This window comes from Triturus cristatus, chromosome 4_2 (genome assembly GCF_964204655.1).
Source record: "Triturus cristatus chromosome 4_2, aTriCri1.1, whole genome shotgun sequence".
In the NCBI taxonomy this organism is placed as follows: domain Eukaryota; kingdom Metazoa; phylum Chordata; class Amphibia; order Caudata; family Salamandridae; genus Triturus; species Triturus cristatus.
Genome location: NC_140586.1, coordinates 697909188 through 697923982, shown reverse-complemented (window position 1 = coordinate 697923982; position 14795 = coordinate 697909188). Strand labels below are relative to the sequence as shown.

At 45.8% G+C, this 14795-nt stretch overlaps 1 protein-coding gene across 4 annotated transcripts in view; it reads right to left on the bottom strand.

The window, feature by feature from the left end:
• Nucleotides 1-14795, bottom strand: part of USP24 (ubiquitin specific peptidase 24) — a 2082369-nt gene that overhangs the window by 1761818 nt on the left and 305756 nt on the right. For all 4 annotated transcript variants that reach the window (XM_085602520.1, XM_085602518.1, XM_085602517.1 and 1 more), the window contains exon 15: nucleotides 14765-14795. This exon is cut by the window's right edge and continues 131 nt beyond it. In XM_085602520.1, the coding sequence (XP_085458646.1) occupies nucleotides 14765-14795 (31 nt within the window). The remainder of the gene's footprint in view (nucleotides 1-14764) is intronic.

Genomic DNA, 14795 nt, shown 5'->3' with positions numbered 1-14795 from the left:
CACCATAAGGGTTGCTTGGCATGGTACAAGGTGGTCACTTTAACTAGTGAACATCATATACCAGGCCAACTTCTCACACTCGGCCTTGAGCTGCGTCTGTGTTAGTTGTTCCTGGAGGGCCTGGATCTGTCTCGAGTGGTCCGAGGACCTGCCACCCAAGTCCTGGTGTTGAGCCTCTAGGTCCATCACCCGCGTGCCCACTGCGTCTACATCCTGCCGTAGGCCTGACAGTTTGTCTTGAATGTCCGAGCGCAGTTGGTCGATGGAGAACTACTGGTTTAACATCCTGATTAACTTTGGAGCCTGTTATATAGGTAGGAATAAATTAGAACAATTTGTTTACTATTCTGATTTACTTTGGAGCATGTTATATAGGCAGGATTTGATTTGAAGGTGTGAATATATGGACAGGAAAGCCTTGATTATGATGGCATATTCTCATTTATTTCACAGCCCTGATGATGTCCCGGGAGGGGACGAAACACGTCGGCTGTTGAGAGTATTGGACATTAGGAATGGAAGTATAACCTTTGTATTTAATGACTGGATCATACAATATAATATAAAATTGGAAAGAAACGATGGATGGACCAAAAGGATGATAAAGTGATTGGATCATAAAAAATTGGTAACAACGATTGATGGATTAAAAGAAAAATTTGGATGGATTAAAAGGAAAAAATTTTTTTTTTGCTTTATTAAGACTCTGATATGGCACAAGGATATAAAGGATTCATCATTGGCAAGAACATTTATTAATGGATAAAGGACTAACCGAGGCATCAAAGCAATAAGACATTGGTACATGAACAACTGGACATTCTCCATGTTAAAAAAATATGAGATTTGAAAATAAATGTTTTTGAATCAAAGATATTTGTTTGGAAATATTGTGTATATTTGTAGTGCTCCTTACAAGTGTGAAATTATTTCAATGTAGGGATGGTTTAACGGTGACCATTCGTTAAGTGAGCACAGGTAATTTAAATATTTTGAGGAAGTGACTCCCTGTGCGCATGGGTGTGGGACCCTCATCGTTGTGGTATTTTTTTTTATTTGCTCTTTAAAATCTGTCTGCCTTTGTGAATGATGGATAATCGTCTCTTCTCCGAAGGAAACACTTCTCTTTCGGAGTCTATCAGCGCCCCCAGGTAGTGGATCGTTTGAGTGGGCTGCTGCGTCCACTTCTCAAAGTTCGCGTGAAAGCCCAGTTTCTGACAAAGCGTTAAGCACTGCTGGAAATGGCTCATTCGACTTTGGGGAGAAGGGCCTTTCAGCAACCAATCGTCCAGGTAGGGGTAGACGAAGATGCCTCTGCGTCGCAGAGCAGCTGCCACAACTGCCATACACTTCGTGAACACCCGAGGAGCTGACTTCAACCCGAAGGGCAGAACTTTGAATTGATAATGGGACGTTCCGACTACATAGGTATTGACGGTGATGCTGGTTCATGGGCACATGAAATTAAGCATCTTGCAGATCCAGCGAACACATCCAATCCCCTTTGCGGAGGTGAGGATATATTTGGTGGAGAGCCAGCATGCGAAATGTTTCTCGTTTGCTGGATTTGTTGAGTGCTCGTAGATCCTAAATGGGTCTGTATTCAGACTTTTGCCCTTTTTTCTTTACCAGGAAATATCTGGAATAAACTCCTCGACCTCTTTGATATCGAGGGACCTTCTCTATGGCTGACTTTTGGAGAAGGATGCCCACTTCCCTCTGCAGCATGTTGATCTGGTGGCATGATGACGTCACCGGAGGGATCGAGGGAGGACGACGTCGGAAACGTAGAGAGTACCCATTCTGCAGCACAGCCAACACCCATAGGTCATTTGTGATGGCTCGCTACTCTTGCAGATGATTTTGAACACTTCCTCCTACTGGAGTGGTGAACGGTAAATAAGGAAGTGGGCACTCATTGCTTGGCTGGAGTTTTTGTTGAGGTAGAGGACTGACGGTTCTCTCCTCTTCCCCTGTTGGATCGTCGGTTTTGATATTGCGATTTTTGCTGACCCTGTTGGTTTTGGTTATTTTGCCAATGAGGGGTTTGAACCCTCTGTTGGAAGGAATGGCGATCCGTATTGCGGTAACGGCGACAAAACTTTTTCTTTTCTAGCCCCACTGCTTTGAGGGTATCTACCTCAGTCTTCATCCGTGCCATTTCTTCATCTGTGTGTGTGCCGAACAACGATGAACCGGAAAATGGCAGGTTGAGAATCCAGGACTGCGCCTCTGGCTTCAGTGCTGTAAGGCGAAGCCATGAAGATCTTGACAGAGACAAAAAGTCCCAATAAACACAGTCAAAAATTGACTGGGGGTACCGCTATCTCCGAATCTGCGCTTGCTGGTGCAGAAAAAGAAAGAACTGACGTCAGCGCGCGAGGCCGGTGTCCAAGTTGCTGCCGCGACATCATCCCGGCGATCACGACGCCTATGACGGACGCAGAGCTGCACGACGTCACGTTCCGACGAGCAGGTGTACTACTGACGAAAACTTTCCGGATCCAGTCGGACGCCTGGGGATATTCTACGGTAAGGAATCTATCACTAACTTGTCTCTTTCAGGTCCCAAAACTGCTTTAGGGAAGTCTGAATACATTTCTGCACAGAAAATGCAAGAACACTTCAGGTATCAGTTGCCGAGGCAGAACAAGTAGGCTTTGTGTGGATCGTCTGTAGAGGCCTTCCAGAAAACAGCACGCGCAGCATAAAGAAACAATTAGAATAAAATGGTTGTGGTCAAAAGGAAAATAACAATATTTTTATTTTATTTATTTATAAGGTTGTATTGGTTATTGCAAAACATTGATAACATACCAAGCACGTCATATGTAAAACATATCAGTACACAGTACATCATTAACATTTTTCTGTAATCCGACAGTTAGTATATTTGGACACTCCTAGAACATATATCTTCACATCGTATCTCCCTTTAGCATATCAAGGTGGGCTCTTAAGTAGATTGGCAATGGCTCCCAAAGGTTTGTAGCCTTGGAAGCTGATGGCAGCTCCTCTGCATATAATAGGAAATTGTCTCTACAGCATATCAAGTCCATTACCCAGCGTTCAACTGTGGGAGATTTTTTACTGTCCAAGTGCATTGAAACTCTTCTCTTTGCAAGTAGCAATGCTATAGCAGCAAATTTCTTCTTGATTGATTTTCAAGTGCTTCAAACAAACCAATAAACATTGTTTCATTGAGCATTCCGCATTACAATTCAACATGTTCCCTAACATTTGCACTACACGTTCCCAATACACACTGACTTTAACACAGTACCATGCATGGTGCACGAAATCTGCATCGCCCGATCTTCATCTGCAACATTTGGCTTCTTCACGTAAACCATATATCTGCAGCTTAAGTGGCGTGTGATATTCTTGATGTATGTACTTATAGTGTATGATACGTAAATTACCATAGAGAATCAACATTTCTGTTAATGCGCAGCAAGATTGCCATTCCTCTGCTTCCAGTGGGGTGTCCAGTACTGCATTCTATTTCTCATGCACCTTGCCTGTCCCTCCGCCGAATTCAGCCTGCATGGCCCTGTACAACTTCGCTACTATATGAGTGTTGTCAGGGTCTGTTATTTTTAACTGTGCTAGAGTGGGTGGCTCATTTGGGTAGGTTGGATAGAGCTTTCTAATAGCATCACGCATTCTGTGATACGCAAATCTGAACAATAGCGTCTGTTTACTCGCGTATGAAAGATCGACAGAAGCAAGGAATACACCGTTATTATATAAATCTCCCATTACTAATAGGCCCACCTGCTGCAGCAGTTCCATACTGCCTTTATCTTGTGTTACAGAAAGGGGTGGATGTTGATTTAGGTGCATACAACGGGTACTTATTGGCCATATGGCTTATTAGTTGCCATAATGAGGACGTTGTTTGTATTATAATAATTTCATTTTTGGATATGTGGGATCTATGGTGTGATATTATGCTGCGAAGTGAGATGGGATTGGCGTCTCCATCCTCTACCACCAGGTGTGACATATAGCGTACCGGGTGGTACCAATAGTGTGCATATTGTGCCTGTGCACATAAATAATATAGTAATAAGTCCGTCACTGTGAAACCCCTGTGCATGTATGGCAGGATCAGTGTTTGTAATCCTATGCGCACCTGCTTTCCTGCGCATATTAGTCTATTAAGGTTCACATTCAATTTCCGGAAGATTGGGGATGGTGGGGTTATAGGAATGTTGGTGAATAAGTACAGAAATGTGGGTAATATTACCGTCTTTACGAGAGATATCCTATCTGCTAGAGATAATGGTAAAGTAATCCATCTGCTGATTTGTCTTTCAAGTTTATCTATTTCAGCCCCATAGTTGGCTCTTAGTACCGTTTCATGATCTTTATGTATCCATATTCCTAAATATTTAATTGGTTCCTCCTAACAGGCTAAAGGGAATTCCATGTGATGTTGTTTTGTGATCTTCGTCAACGGAAGAACTGCAAATTTCCCCCAATTGATTTGCAGTCCAGATTGCCTCACAAATTTAATATAGTCTCTCAATACAGGGCGACAGACTGATGCGAGGGATATATATATATATATATATATATATATATATATATATATATATATATATATATATATATATATATATTACCTACTGGCGGTCGCCAGTAGGTAGTTATATATACCATGTCATCCTCATACAGTGAGATTCCTATGGGGCGTAGATGAAACTTCAGCACTGTGTGTGCATGTTGTTACTTTGCATGCTAGGGATTCAAGCACAATGGAAAACAGCAGGGGAGATAATGGACATCCTTGTTGTGTCCCTCTCTGTATATGTATGACGTCCGATATGTGCCTTTTTACTTTAATATGTGCTGTAGGTTTTGTAAAGAGGAGATTGATCCAGTTTAATAGGATAGGTGGTAGCCCTATTCTTTGCAGTATCCCAAATAAATATGTCCACTCTACAGAATCAAATGCTTTAGCTGCGTCCAGTAGCACAGCTGTGGCTTCTAGCGCGGGATTTAGCAGGTGCAAGGGCGCAAATATGGTATGAATATTATGCGCTGGTGATCTCGCAGCTATAATCTTGGCTAATATTTTGGCATCTGTATTGATTAGGAATAGTGGCCTATATGATTTGCTTTTCTCCGGGTCTTTGTCTTATTTCAATAATGCCACTATTAACGCTTCGCGTCGGGCTGGTGGGAGAATCTGCTGATTATAAGCGTCCTCATACATTTCGGCGAGGTAGGGACTGAACAGTTCTGAATATTCCATGTAAAATTCTCCTGTAAAGCAGTCAGGGCCAGGAGTTTTGCCATTAGGTAAGGTTTTTACGGCATCTTGTATTTCTTCAACTGTAACTGGTTGTGCCAAGTATTCCCGCTGGTCGCCCGATAGCCATGCAAGCGCTATGTCTGCCAAATAATCCGTAATTTCTTGCATGTCCGCTGTATTACGTGTTGCATATAATGTGCCATATGTCTCCATGAATGTCCCCAGGATGCTTTACCTTTTGTGTCTACAATTTTTAGGATAGTCTGCTGTTTAGGTTCAACCCACACTTTTTTGTGCTAATATGCGACCTGGTCTTCCGCCTTCACACATCACTCTAGCCGTGTGTCGACGCGTCCGGTATTTCAGTTCAATGTCGGCCAAGTTTGTGTAGTTGGTTAGTTCTTCTCTAATATTTCCCAAGATGTCTGCATTGCGAGTGCTTTCATATTCTGCTTCTAATTTCTTAATAGTGTTTTCGCTTTTCTTTAACTGTGTGCGTATGTCTTAATATCCCTGCATTAGTCCCGATACAGATCCCTCTTAATATCGCCTTGAACGCCTCCCATAGCACACTCGCACTTTCTACTGAGTTTTTGTTAATATTAAAAAAATCTTCCACTGTGGTTCTGATAGTGTCGTTATACATTAGATGTAATAGAGCTTTGGCATTAAACCGCCATACATATGGCGGCGGGACATAAGTCAGGATATTTAGAGCTAGGAGGACTGGTTTGTGGTCTGAGAGTGTTTTTGGGAGGTGCATAACCTCCCGCGTCCATGTACTTGCTATATCTCATTAACCGAGCTAGACCAGCCCCCGTGTACTGAAGACATGCGAGTACTTTCATCGGTATGTGAATTTTACATTCGCCATATATAATGCATACTAAATTCCGACATTCCATTTAGTATAGCTACAGCTGCTCGCTGATGGTGCTCTATTGTTGCGTGCGATGTATCTTGGGTTGCGTCCAGTGCAACGTTTTAAGTCACCACCCCATATCAATTCCATTTCTGGTAGCCCCCTCAATTTTCTCCATATGGAAGCATAAAATTCAGGGTTGTCTACATTTGGACCATATGTGTTAATAAGTCCCATCTTCGAACCTCTTAATATGCCAGTGATTATCACATATCTTTCTTGCGTATCTGTTATTATTTGTTGTACTGTGAACTGTACCCCTTTTTATTAGGATTATGACCCCCCCCCCCCCCCCGGCATATGAGGAGTATGAAGATGTGATCACCAGCTCTGCCCAAAGTTTCCCTATCCCGTCTGCTTTCTGTTTAGTTAGGTGTGTCTCTTGAAGCAGGGCTATTCCTATTTGATGTCTATCTAGGTACGCTAGTACTTGCCTCATCTTTCTAGGAATGTTGAGCCCTCTAACGTTCCAGGTGAGTAAACATATTGGTGATGCATTATTGCTAATACTCATTAGTCCTATTGTGCTGCTTAGTTCTGGCTAATATTGAGTTCGCATACCTATAGTCTATAAGTACCTTTTGGCTGCTGATAGGACGGTGTAAGCTGTGTACTTGTGTGATTATTTCAACAGCCACCAGAATATGACATGCTTGAGAAAAAGCATACAACCCATATTTCTCCCCACCCACTTTAGCATCCCAAACATGCCAAAGACAGACCCATAACTGAACTGCTGACAACATCTTAACTTCTTTGGGGAATACCCATCCTACCATCCACCAGGTGGATGGGGCCAGAATACCATAGCAACTATGGAGATCTTATGATATGAGAGGTAACATGCTTATCCACAATCACATTCCGCTTGCTGATATATCCGTCATGAATTACATAATTCCAAAGCATAACCATGTAATGAGAAGTGTAACATACCACTGATACCGGCATTTCCTGTGTCTGGGTGGTTAGCTTGAGGGTGCTGTGAGCTGTGTGATTATAGATTAACATATGAAATAAGCGCATTGTTCAGAGGTGACTTTTCAGCAAAACTTTTCAGTCCGCTGTTTCAGTGGTAGGATCTTTACCTGTGAGAGCATAGTTTCATATATAACAATGTACTGTGACAAGGAGTGCATTCCTCCTATAGACATGACCCCTGTCCTATGAGCCAGAGTGTGCAGGTGATGGAGATCTTCCAGAGTTTGCTTGTTTCGATCTAACTTGCTTAAGGAAGTCCTGAGCCGCCTTCAGTGTTGCCGATATCCTCGTTTTGCCCTCATGCGTAACACGTAGCCTTGCAGGATATAGCATTGCACAGGCGATTTCCCTTTCGCAGAGTTTCCTCTTTACAGGGCCAAAATTCTTACGGCCATTTGGACGGAGATCGTGAAAACTGGATAAAACGATACCTTGCATCCATTATAGTCGATCTGCTGCTTCGTCCTCGCCAGTCATAGTGCCGTATCCGGGTCTCTGTAGTTCAGAATTCTGACAACTATAGGTCTTGGCGGGGCACCCGGTGGCAGCCTTGGGGCAAGAGATCTGTGCGCCCTTTCTACTATAAGCATGGGAGAGAAGTGTTCTGAGCTAAATATTTCTTTTAACATTTTTTCTATGTAATCCGCAAGGCGGCCCGTGTTGGTACTTTCAGGGATTACCATGATACGCAGATTGTTTTGTCGTGATCTAGCTTCTAGGCCCTCATTTTTTGCTTTTATAACCTCCAGGATTTTTTCCATATCGCGGCATTTTCGTGCTGTTGCATTGGATTCATCTTCGACCAAGGAGACTCGTTGTTCCACATTGTCTAGACGTTTGCCTTGTTTATCTAGTTTGGCAGTCATATTGTCCATTCTGATCGTTAAAGTGTCAATTTTCCAGTATATGGTGTGCAGGCTGTGGTGAATAGCTGTTAATGCGGCCTCCATTTTGGCTTCCTTAGTTTGCTCCCTCTCTGGTCCTGTGTCAGCATTCGCACCAGTAAGTCTAAGGGTCCTGCAAGGTTCGAAGGGTAATTTTGTTTGCGGTTTGTCAGTTTTGCCCATGCTCACCCATTGATGAGCTTTCACCAGATCTGCCATTTGCTGCCGCGATTAGGGGGCCCTGTAGCTTGGGCGTTGTAGGAAAGTGGCTCTATATATACTGTCCCCAAATAGGTACGGTGTGTATAGAGTCCACAGTCCACATAGGTTTGGCAGAGGCTAAAGTTAGATATAACCTTACTCTCTAAAGTGGTAGCTTGGTCGAGCAGTAAGGCAGTATCAGAGGACAGTGTAAAGCATTTGTTGTACACACTCAGTCAGCAAATAGTCTCACACACTCAAGAACTGAACTCTAGGCCAATGGTTTGTATATAAAAATATATGGTTGTTTTATTTTAGAACCAACAATAGGTATCAAAATAAACTTTCTCAGAATGAGATGCTTTATTTAACCCCTTCGCCGCGGCGCAAACTCCGCCGCGGCGCTGGGGGGGTTGTGGGGTGAGCGCGGCGCCGCCATGCTCGTGACGGAACCACGCCGTCATGAGTCACGGGCGAGCTGTGCTCATAACGGCGTGGTTCCGTCACGACTCCGCCCACTTCATTTCACCCGCACAGGCGGGGAATTAGTGTCGCGTAGGCGGAGCGGCTGCAGCATGACGGAACCACGCCGTCATGAGCACAGCTCGCCCGTGACTCATGACGGCGTGGTTCCGTCATGCGCACGCAAGGGGTTAAATACTTTGCAATAGGCAATTGACTTTTGAATGCAATAGTTACAGTTTGCTGCAATAGGCAACACAATTTCAAACACAATAATACAATGAGCTCAATGGGAATTTTAAGTTGTATGCAATGTATTACTTTCAGGATTACTTTTCTAGCTCCAGGACTGGATCCTAGATTCAGTCCTGGGACAATTCTTGGAAACAAATGAGTAAATACGTTTTAGATACTGTTGTGACTTTTAAGCAATGTTTTGCTATTTTAAAAGTTGACACTTAGAAACTTTTTCTAATCAAATTACCAACGTTATCCTATGGGAGGAAATTCACTTAGCAGGTAAGTGAGGTTATGTTTACTTTTTCCAGGTCAGTGTTGGATCCTGGATCCAGCACCGGTGCACCACCTGTAAGCAGTTGAGAAACTGCGTTTAAGTTATACAGGCGATTTTTAACGAATATTTATAAGTTTGCAAAATCGACACTTAGAAGAAATTTCACAGAAAAACAGTCAATGGTTTCCTATGGGAGAAAATTCAAGTTGCGGGTAAAGTATGTTCTCCACACTTAGAAGAAATTTCAAGTGAAACCAGTCAATGTTACCCTATGGAAGAAAAGTGAGTTATCGGCTTTTGGGTAAGTACTCAACTGGCAGAGTTAAAGTTCTGGGCATAGACTCGGGGGTCTCCCAGGGTCAGGTAATTACAGTTGTTACACCCTCAACGGCACAGGGGCAGCCGGGTGCAGAGTGAGTTAGGCCCAATGTTATCCTATGGAAGTCAGGGGGCCCTTGGTTGCTGGCTGCTGACTAGCAGGCCACGCGGCTGTGGGAGCTGGGCTCCAGGTCACTTGCTCAGGGCAAATGGGGAAGTAGGTAGGAGTAGAAGTTGCACTGCCAGGGCCACTCGGGTGGCTGGGTGCAGGGTGCTTTTGAGCTGTCGGGCACTCAATGGATTGCACAGGAAAAGCTCAAGGACAAACAAAGGCTGCAAGCTCGGGGACGAAGATTCTTCAGGTAAGACCACCACTTCGAGAGGTAAGTTGGGTAGTTGAAGGATAGGTAGGTACTCAGGAGTTGGGGACAGGGGGCCGTAGGGCGCCGGGGTGCCTTTTGACGTCGGGAAATTTTACCCTCTGTTGATCGCGGTTGGGGGGGGGGTTCCTGGTTCTGAGGCTGCAGGCGTCATCAGGAGCGTTGAGGTGGGTCCTTGGGTGCTGGATTTGGGGTCACAGTCGCCGGGGGGACGTCCTCGGGGTCTTTGTCCACTCCAGCACAGGCCAGGCTTGGCGGGTGCAGAGTGTGCAGGGTTTGCGGTTCCTGGCTGATGCCAGGGGTCAGTTACTTGCTTTGAGCAGTGCCACTGCTCGTGGGAGTCCCAGATGCTAAGAGGCCCAAGGTAGCCAGGTCCTTCGGGGTTTGTGTGGTTGCCACAGGAGATGCCGGGATTTAGCAGGAGCAGGTTTGAGGGTCGACAGACCGGTAGGGCTGGGGCCAAAGCAGTTGGTGTCTTCCTCTTGTTAGCAGCTGCACGGCAGGTCTTCCTTCTTCTTGATCTTCTTTGCTGTTTCTGAATCTGGAATCTAAGGAAGGAAGATTCAGGGTGCCCCTAAATACTAAATTTAGGGGCGTTACAGGTAGGTAAAGGGCAGGGACCACTGGGTCCCTGCCCTGGGGTGAGTACACCCCCTATCCTACCTCTCTCCTGTGGGAGGGGGGCAGTGGCCTAGTCCTGATTGGGCAGGGCTCCCCATCTTCAAGATGGCGAGAGCCCGGGGATGTGCTTCACCTCGCCTCCCCCACCTGAGGGGTGAGGTTGGCAGAGGCTGGCACACCCCCTGTCCTTCCTTGGGGTTTCCGGCCAGTCTTCCCACCAGAGAGGGGGTTTATAACCGGTAGGGGCCAGTTGTTGGGTACAGCAAGTGGCCTGGAGAATCTCAAAAAGGCGGCATGCCTTTGAAGCTTCCCCTGCCCATCCTGGGGGAGGAGACCTAGCACCTCGCCCAGGATGTGCATTGTTGCAGGCCCAGGAGAGCGGATGGCTCTCTACCCAGGGGTCCAGCAACATGTCTGCTGTGTGGCAGCCTAGGCAGCCCCTCAGACCAGACGTGGATTGTAGATTAGGTTCAGGGGGCATCTCTAAGATGCCCTCTGTCGTGCATTGTACATTAAATCCTGCACTGGCATCAGTGCAGTTTTAATGTGCTGAGAAGTTTGATACCAAACTTCTCAGTCTTCACTGGAGCCATCATGGTGTGTGGAGTTCGTGTTGACGATCTCCCAGCACCATATACTCTTAAATGTCAGCACTGCACTTACAGTACCCAGGAATGGACCTGGGTACTGTAGGGGCACAGTGCTCATGCTCCTGTACCCACACCACTGGCATAGGGCACCCAGCTAGAGGGGAGGCTGATGTATGCCAGGGCAGTGTATGTCGTGGGAATGGCACACAGGGTTGTGTGCCATGTCGACTCTCTCTTTTTTGTTCTATACTCAGACACTCAGCCTGCAAGGGCAGTGTGTTTGTGTCAGGGTACAGGGCCTCTAAGTGTGGCACAATAAGTGCTGCAGCCCTTGGGGGCCTTCCTTGGTCACTGGTCACAAGGCCCTGGGTACCATTTACCAGGGACTGACATGTGGCCAGGGTCAGCCAAATTGGGTTTTAGGTTTCAGCATAGTTTTTAGGGAAGGAACATAGGCCCTGGGCACCTGATTGGCAGGAGCCCAGGGCACACTCAGTCAAAGTACATTCAGCAATTCAGCAAAAAGTGGGGGCATACCATGCAAGAAAGATGGCACTTTCTCACATGCGTCACTTACTTTAGCTCCTCCTTGCGTTCTGTAGCGCAGCCAGCAACTCTGTGAGGCGCAAGTGTCGAGTGTGACTGATGTACTCTTCAGTATGCTTTGTAGACTTTGTTGTGCACTATGGTGCCTACACACATAGGGCAGGGCTATCGTGATGAGTTGGCACTTTTGTTTACTAAGTAGGCCCGGTGAGACTCTGTAAACTGTATAGCGGCCCACTGGACCTAGGTGGCTGCCCACCTTCAGCTTCCTCCAGTCTTCGTAAGGAGGGTGCCACACGTAACCGCTGTACTGAGGGGTTGTGCTTCGTACGCAATTTAATGTCCATGGTTAGATATGGGTGTGCATTGCTCACTTCATCCCTACACGTCTACCTCCCAGCTGGGCAGCATTCTCCAAGGGCTGTAGGCTTCACCTCTACAATGGTCGTTATTTAATTGTGGCCCAAAGTTCATTCCCACACAACAGCGATTTGATTTATCTGTTAATGCCACTGCTACAAGTATACGCCCTTAGTTGCGGATTTGTGTATGCACGTTCGCTAATTTTATTGGCAGGAGAGGAATTTTATCATACTTGCTCATGGCCTTTCCGCATGCAGCTGCAGCCATTCACTGTCAGCATCTCACCCTTCCACGAGAGTCAGCCGCGCAGCATGGGCCTCAGCGGTATCACAGGGCTCATCTTGTCGATATGCTGTTTTCTGTCTCATATGTGTGTCTTAACCCGTATATTTTAGACCCGCTTTACTCGGCCCTGCATCATGCCTTTAGCCGGGTTAAGTTCATTAATAAACGGGTGCCAATTACTCCTACAGGTTCAGCATTTGTGCAAGCTTGTCTCCAACAGAAAAAACGGACCATTACATTTTCGCATGGGCGATCGCACGTACAGACATCCCAGAGCCTCTCCACCCAGTTACCAGCATTGGTCAGTAGTACGTTGCTCGGGAATCCACCGCCTGCGTCGTGCATCACTTGCCTGTTTTAACGGCATGCAGCTAGGGTCCTTCATGCCCTTCTCTCTTTATCTGCACTTCAGCGGGGGCCAGGATAGCGGACCCAGCTCGTTCCAGGACGCCTACTCACGCGGGACGGTTACTGCCTTGCTACTCACCGACATTTTGGCTTACACACGGCGTTGCATACATCTGGCGACAGCAATGGATGGCACCTGCATTCCGATTGTGGAAGAGTTGGCACTTTTGTTTACTAAGTAGGCCCGGTGAGACTCTGTATACTGTATAGCGGCCCACTGGACCTAGGTGGCTGCCCACCTTCAGCTTCCTCCAGTCTTCGTAAGGAGGGTGCCACACGTAACCGCTGTACTGAGGGGTTGTGCTTCGTACGCAATTTAATGTCCACGGTTAGATATGGGTGTGCATTGCTCACTTCATCCCTACACGTCTACCTCCCAGCTGGGCAGCATTCTCCAAGGGCTGTAGGCTTCACCTCTACAATGGTCGTTATTTAATTGTGGCCCAAAGTTCATTCCCACACAACAGCGATTTGATTTATCTGTTAAAGCCACTGCTACAAGTATACGCCCTTAGTTGCGGATTTGTGTATGCACGTTCGCTAATTTTATTGGCAGGAGAGGAATTTTATCATACTTGCTCATGGCCTTTCCGCATGCAGCTGCAGCCATTCACTGTCAGCATCTCACCCTTCCACGAGAGTCAGCCGCGCAGCATGGGCCTCAGCGGTATCACAGGGCTCATCTTGTCGATATGCTGTTTTCTGTCTCATATGTGTGTCTTAACCCGTATATTTTAGACCCGCTTTACTCGGCCCTGCATCATGCCTTTAGCCGGGTTAAGTTCATTAATAAACGGGTGCCAATTACTCCTACAGGTTCAGCATTTGTGCAAGCTTGTCTCCAACAGAAAAAACGGACCATTACATTTTCGCATGGGCGATCGCACGTACAGACATCCCAGAGCCTCTCCACCCAGTTACCAGCATTGGTCAGTAGTACATTGCTCGGGAATCCACCGCCTGCATCGTGCATCACTTGCCTGTTTTAACGGCATGCAGCTAGGGTCCTTCATGCCCTTCTCTCTTTATCTGCACTTCAGCGGGGGCCAGGATAGCGGACCCAGCTCGTTCCAGGACGCCTACTCACGAGGGACGGTTACTGCCTTGCTACTCACCGACATTTTGGCTTACACACGGCGTTGCATACTTCTGGCGACAGCAATGGATGGCACCTGCATTCCGATTGTGGAATGTGTCACTGCCGCGCTCCGATGCCTCTCACATCCGCAGATATTTAACAGATGCTCATTCCGGCCCGCAGAGCAGCACTATCGTGTGGCCATCTTGCATAGGGCTCTGTAGCACCACCCCCCCCCCCCGGAAAATATAACAGCAATGAAAGCAAAACTGCTTCAACTGCTCATAATAGAACATTAACAAAATGATGCATTATAGAAGGATATCAAACATGACAGCAACAGAATAGGGTTCAAAACCCTTCCTCAGGAGGAAATACCTTCACGGATCAGCATAGCCCCTAAAGAGACAAAATCAGTTCCAGGCATGGGAGAAATCAAATGCAGTCATTCAACACAAAGGCAAAACACAATGTTTCAAAGGAATATGATAGCCTAGTGGACAACATACATTAAGAGCCTAAAACCGAATAGAAGCAGTTACAAATTATTATCATAATTGAGTGATATATATAACCAGGTTTAGTCTCTTTTCAGTTTCAAAAATAATCATCTACATTGTCTTGACCTCTAAAAGATACTACTTTGGAAGAATTAGGTTTAAAGTTATTAGCGTTAAACTAGAATGAAGCCTTCTGGCTGTTGTGATAAACAAGCCATACCCAGTACACAAAAACACTGCAAACAAACAATGACACCAGTGGCCAAATACACACTTTCTGGAACATTAACATTATTTGGTTAGCAGAATCTATTTTAAAAACATTTTTAAAAACTAACTATGACCATGTGTGGATCTATAAACCCCAGCGCAATTAAAAAAATGTATAAGAGAAACGGAATGAACATTATGAACACAACCAGTATTCCAGGAAGACAAAGTCACCAACCTTCTTAATATCCTCTATACATTTAATGATG